Source organism: Antrostomus carolinensis, unplaced genomic scaffold (genome assembly GCF_000700745.2).
Source record: "Antrostomus carolinensis isolate BGI_N321 unplaced genomic scaffold, ASM70074v2 scaffold35809, whole genome shotgun sequence".
NCBI classification, from domain to species: Eukaryota; Metazoa; Chordata; class Aves; order Caprimulgiformes; family Caprimulgidae; genus Antrostomus; species Antrostomus carolinensis.
Genome location: NW_010339867.1, coordinates 771 through 7278, shown reverse-complemented (window position 1 = coordinate 7278; position 6508 = coordinate 771). Strand labels below are relative to the sequence as shown.

General features: G+C 42.1%; 1 protein-coding gene across 1 annotated transcript in view; it reads right to left on the bottom strand.

The window, feature by feature from the left end:
- Positions 1-5832, bottom strand: part of SMARCAL1 (SNF2 related chromatin remodeling annealing helicase 1) — a 35465-nt gene extending 29633 nt beyond the window's left edge. The window contains exons 1-4 of the mRNA XM_010176000.2: positions 4890-5832; positions 4175-4225; positions 1218-1478; positions 2-28 (exon numbers count right to left, since the gene is read on the bottom strand). Coding sequence (XP_010174302.1) covers positions 2-28; positions 1218-1478; positions 4175-4225; positions 4890-5760 — 1210 coding nt within the window. The 5' untranslated portion in view covers positions 5761-5832. The remainder of the gene's footprint in view (position 1; positions 29-1217; positions 1479-4174; positions 4226-4889) is intronic.
- Between the last annotated feature and the right edge of the window lie 676 nt (positions 5833-6508).

Below are 6508 nucleotides of genomic sequence, written 5' to 3'. Positions count from 1 at the left end.
AGGAAATTCCACCTTCTGGTGTTCATATCTGCAACAGTTACAAACACTGTCATAAGTCTCTTTTTTCAAAAGACTGAATTCTCTGTAAAAGTGTGGCTATCACCCAGATCCTCTGCATTTCAGAACTGCTTTAAACGAATTCTTACCTTGTCCAGCAATCAATTCCCCCGTTTGCTTTCACATTAAGCAGTTTGAGGGAGACTTAAAAGTATGAGTAGACATCTAGAAGTGGTGGTATCACCAGGGCAAGCCAAGGTCAGCTCCCCTAATGAACCACCATTATGAACACACCTGCCCAAGGATTTTGGGAATCACTTTCTCTTCACTGCAAGAAGGGATGAAGAACTTGGGTGAAGGTTCCTATTTGTTAACCAACAAACCCTGACTTTAGCCAGTGACATGATCACTTTCAATTGTACCTCTGTATCCTACAGACAATGTGGTCTGGGTACAGAGGAAATTTATCAATTCATCAATACCCAAAATGTAACACGAATGCCAGACTTGTCTGGCAGGTTTATCCCGGGGTAGCACTTGCCTACAACTTCCAGGGAAGGCAGCTGGATTTGGTCAGTTGAAGACACAATGAGCCACGTGGGATCCTGCCCAAAGAACAAGAGCTCCCGGATTTGTTCCCCATGCTGTCACTGACCTGCTGTGACACTGCACAGGTCACCTCATCACTCTGTGCCTCATTTCCCATATTACAAGTAGGAAAAAATGAATAACAACATAAAAAGCGCTCTACAGTTCCACTTGCCTCAAAAACATCAGTAAAGCTGCTGGTAAACTCAATCTGCTCAGGCAGTTGCAGCCATTATACACCACAGTAAAGCAGGAGAAAAATGAGAATGTCCAACTGCATCTGATAATAAAGATAAGAACTTATACATTGTCTCTGTACTGCTGGCAAATTACCAGCTCTATTTCAGCTAAAAACCAGGACAATATCCCACTTCAACAGTAAATGTAATCATGCTGATTCCTGAAATATGGCCTTGGCTAACAGGCCCAAAAGAGGACGTGTTCTGGCAGGACACAGATACAGCACTATACCAGAACTACAGGAGTTCTTAAAATCTTCACCAAACCACATCCTCTCATGCTCTTTCAGAGGGACGTACTCGCACAATCTCTCTCCTTTGAAGCATTCACAGCACTCCAAGAGCAGCCCCAACAACTTTATTAGAATAAAGCAGAAACATCCAGAGACTCACCATAATATCTGGAATCCATCTGTTTGAACACTCCAATCACTTCCGCAGAATACCCAATATCAACCTCAAACCGCATGCGAGATATCAGCACGCACTTCCCTTTGACAAGGGCTGAGGGCTTCTTCCAGCTCTTACACATCTTCAAGAGGGATTTCACATCAACCCTATTGCCAACAAAATGAGAGCCTGATGCCAAGCCAACTGCATTTTCTCCTTCCAGTGGTGCCAGAATTACTGACGAAAGTTGATTTGCTGCTTCCACTAGGGAGAAAAGCGTAAGATACAGAGAAAAGAATTAATAACAATGAACACAGATAAACTAAAGATGCACTGGATGCTTTGGGAAGAGAAGAGGCAAGAGGATGACAAACAAACCATGCAGCATCGAGTTTAAAAGCAATGATGATTCCCTGCTTTCACTCACAGGAACAAAGAATAGAGAGTGATGGTCAGGAAGAGCAGGTTGGTGGGATTTTCCACAGAGAATACAGCAGGGGCAGAGGGAACATGTGACAGTAGGTGAACAAGGGCCTGTCCAACATTGTCACCGCACTGGGTTCCCTCTGTCAGCAACCCCAAAACATGGCTCACTAGGCCAGGGCAAGCAATCTGCAAAACCACATTCAGCAGTAAACTGCACACAGCCATACAGCATTTTCACGTACAAAGTTATGGGGACAGGGGCATGGTGACCAATAGTATGTGTCTGAAAAGATGAGAAGGTGCTTCTGCAAACAGCAAAGGAGAAAGATCTAAAAATATCTGCCTCCTGCCTCACGTCAATGCCTGATATGCAATCTCATCTACGAGGAATGCTGCATATTCACAATACGTAGGAAGGATATCAGGAAGGAATCTAGTCCAAATCCCTAAACCTCCTTTGTTACAGTTTAAATCCATTGTTCTTTATTCTACAGTGTCTTACAGTTAGACTTGTACTTCACCCCAGCCATCTGCACCCTACCTTATAAATCACTAGCAACCACCTCTGTCATGATGCCAGGTCACAGGGAGAGAAGGGACACAGTATTTTACAGCTGTTAGCCTGAAACCACAGCTATCCACACTAATAAACGTTCCACTTTTCCCCATGTCTCTGTACCAATCTATACCCATATGTTGTCTTTATTACTATAGCTGAACTGTGATAGTTAGGTAACAAGAACCATTTTTTCTTGTATTTTTACATCACCAAAATAGTGAAGTTCATCCCCAAGACTCCAACTCAGTAACACAAACATGCATGAACATCATCTCCAGAGTCCATTAGACTCAAAAGCAGGGGATCACTAAGCACATTCTGCCTCCATTTATTTGTAGAGAGAGGTAACATCCCCTACTCAGTAGCTGTTTAGAGTAACTCCAGATGAATCCAGCCCTCTGAGCACTGAGCTGCACATCATGATCCACTCTGCTTCTTTTTGAACAGAAATGCTTACCGATATGCAACAAAAACATACACAACTTAAGTTCCGCAGTTAAAGATTTGAAAAGGGAGGGAAAGAAAGAAATTCAGACACTTTCTTCCTAACCAGTTAATAAATAGACCATTTGGATTTCATCCAACTCTATTTTAAAACAAGTGACTTTCAGGATAAACCCAAGCATTTGAGGTTTCTACTCCAAAGAAAAAGTTTAAGAGCATCAAATGACAGTAATTTTTAAAGTAGAGAACTAAGAAATCACCAGTTTAGACTTTCTTCTCCCAATGTACAAAGCAAAAGCTTTTAGATGCTATGTTTTAGCACTGTAAGTTAGATCTCACCTCCACAACTAATAGTGAAAGAAGCTGGAAGAAAAACATATTTTACTCTTATTCAACATCTATTTCTAGGCCTGAATGCATGATTAATCTATAGTACAAAGAAAGAAATGTAATACAGGACAACATTATTCAGAAGAACAAAATTAACAGTGGGAAGTTTCAAAATAATTGTTTTTACACTTACAAGACTTCAAACCAAGGCCCTTTTAAGTCATCACGCTTTTCTCAGGGTGTTTTTTTTCCCCTGCTATCGCTGTCCAATGTTGATCACATATTGTCTTCACTTGTTAACAGGAACTTTCCACAGAGAACTCACATATTTGATAGCTTTAAGGAAAAAAGGCCTGATTTCTAAAAACCATCCGCTTCATTTGCAAGCTCCTTGGAGCAGAGACTCTGCTCTCTTCTGTACTTGATACACTTCAAGCAAACCAGTAGCATTTAAATTATAAATGTGTGGCAACCCACATGGGAAGCTAAAATACCAGCACTCAACTGTGGGTTTTTCAAAGTGCTCAACACAGGCCTAATTCTGTTCCCACTGAAATCAATAGTGATTTATCACTCACTTCAATACAATGTGCTTTTGAAAAGCTTACCTGACGTGTTTGCCTCTATCATCTCTCAATCTTTCCAGAACAAAATGACAGGAGGGAAAAAAAAAAAAGATAAAACCATCTTTGTTATATGCCAAAAAAAGGCAAATCCATTTTCAGTCTCACTCAAAGCCCTAGAGAATTACCCTTTTTCCTTTTCTGACACCCAATATCAAGAGGAAAAAAATGTAAAAATAAAAAACCCAAACTGTTTAAAAGAAAAAAAATACATGAACGGGTCTAGAAATTAAGCATTGGCCAGTGGAACACACGCAGTTCTCAATACACATTCATATGAAGTACCTGCACAGCAAGTATTTTTCCTATAAGGCTTGTTGGTTGCTGAAAATGTCAACAATTTTCAGAAAAAGTTAAACCTATGCTTTAGATTATGTAAAAAATTAAGTTATTTCTAATTAACTACAAAGTGTCAGAAAAATGTTATGAGCTAGGTGCCTAAAACATGGGTGTTATGTTTGAGTAGCACTACTTTCATTACTCCAGACAATAACAAAACTAAATAATAATTATGGAAGGCAGGGGAAGGGGGTTAAAATTTGGATTCTTTTTTATCACTCAACAACCCATTTACTTACTGAAGTTCCTGTAATCTTGCAGGCTGAAATTCCATTTTTTCATAGCAGGATCTAAAATAGGACAGAATATGAATCATTTGAGGTAGAAAAAAAGCATTGTGAAATGTTCATGCAAGGTAAGAAAGAACTCAGTCTACTCATGCAAACTTTTCAACACACATCTGAAAAAACAGTATGCCAAAGTTCATAGTTACATGACACCAAAAAAGCCATAGGGCACTAAGACAAGAAGAATGCAGCAGCCACAACACGTGGGGGGAAAACAAAAGTAGAATATAACAAATCAAGGCATGGATAAAAGATGAGGAGCAAGGCAATAGGTGGAGACTCCACTGCTCTCAGTAACCCAGTTAACAGAATCAGCTCATCAACTCTGAACTACAGCTGAAGTGACCCATTTCCCCATACCAATTTATGAATAACTTCTCTTCCTTCACTCCCAAAAGACTCTGACCAGCCGCCACCATCAAACTTCTTAGAGCACTGTTGATAAAGCAAGGCTTCTGATTTCTTGGCTAAATCCAAGCTCACACTATTTATGCCCAGAATTTCTTTCTAATTTCATCTCTTTACTTTTGCAATCCCCCATTAATACCACGTACTCCACCCCAGCAACAGCTGCACTGCCAAGAGCATATAGCAACTACAGTTCCTGCAGACACCAAAACTTGGATCCAACGTGAAACAGAGGTAACAGCAAACAATCAATTCTTACCATAGCTTTTGCTTGGCATCTTCTTAAACACAGCAATGAGTTCAGCATTATACCCTATTTCGACCTGGAATCGGTCTTCCCCATATTTCACACATTTTCCTGTTGTAACACTACTCGTTTTCTTCCAAGAGGCAGCTTCAGAAGCAGAGCCTGCACCAGCAGAGCTAGTCAGCTTCTGTATCCTACCACTGGCCTGAGAGGCACCAGCTCCCCCCTCTCTTGCTGTCGGTCTGCTTGTGTTTATCAGCATTTCTGAATCACTCGGGGCAGCACTGCTTGGTGGTGAAACACATTTTATGGCAGATTTCTTCTGGCTTTGTAAATCTTTACTACCGTCAGGGTGCCCGTTACCAATTAATCTAGGATGAGATGGTTCTGTAGGGTTTTTGAAAGCTGGGTAGCATTTGGGCTGCTGGAATGTACCAGGATTAATTAAAGCTTGTTGTCCGTGTTCCTGACCACCAGCATCCAAGTAATGTTTATGGGAATAACTCAGAGAATTTGGGATCGTTGTAGGGAACTGCTTAATGCCACTTGCTTGTTCCGAGTCCTCTGAACAATTCTTTTGTTGCTCTCCATGTGAACCAGCCATCTGTTGGTTTGCAGTGTAATGATTATAATCTTTCTGAAGATAGCTCCTCTGCTCCACAGGACTGTTTGGATTCTGTTGGTGCTGGCTAATGAACCCAACATGATTGTTTTCTTCCTTCAAGTTTCCCCAATTGCCTGGACTCTGTTCTTTCACCCGAGGTCCAGTGATCCCCACCTGCCCACCTCTCTGGGCTGCTAGCCTCTCTGCTCTCCGAGCCAAAGCCTTCTGGCGGTTCTCTTCAATTCTTCTCTTTTGGTCCTCTGTAAGGCCTGATGACATCTTCAACAATTCAAACAATGAAATTGAATCAAAACTGCATCAGGAATTAATCACAGAGGCACCTGCTTCTTCACAGGAATGGAGGCCAGTCTACGAAAAAAAAAAAAAAAATGGGGGGGGGCAAAAAACCCCAGGAAGTTTCAACTCTGTTACCCCCAAAGTGACTCCACCCTGAGCAGCCTGTTCCAATATTTGACAACTCTCAGTGAAAAATTGTTTCCTAATATCCAACCTAAACCTCCCCTGGTGCAACTCAAGGCCATTCCCTCTTGTCCTTGGGAAGAGACTGACCCCCACTCGCTACAACCTCCTTTCAGGTGGTTGTAGAGAGCAATAAGGTCTCCCCTCAGCCTCCTTTTCTCCAGGCTAAACAATCCCAGTTCCCTCAGCCACTTTTCATAAGACTAGAAGGCTCTAGACCCTTCACCAGCTTCGTTACTGTTCTTTGCACATTCTCCAGCATCTCAATGTCTGTCTTGTAGCAAGGAGCCCAAAACTGAACACAGTACTCGAGGTGCGGCCTCATCAGTGTAGAATACAGCGGGATAATCACTTCCCTACTCCTGCTGGCCACACTGTTTCTGATACAGGCCAGGATGCTACTGGCCTTCTTGGCCACCTGGGCACTCTGCTGGCTCATGTTCAGCCGCTATCGACCAGCACCCCCAGGTCCTTTTCTGCCAGGCAGCTTTCCAGCCACTCCTCCCCAAGCCTGTGGCACTGCATGGGGTTGTTGTGACCCAAGTAC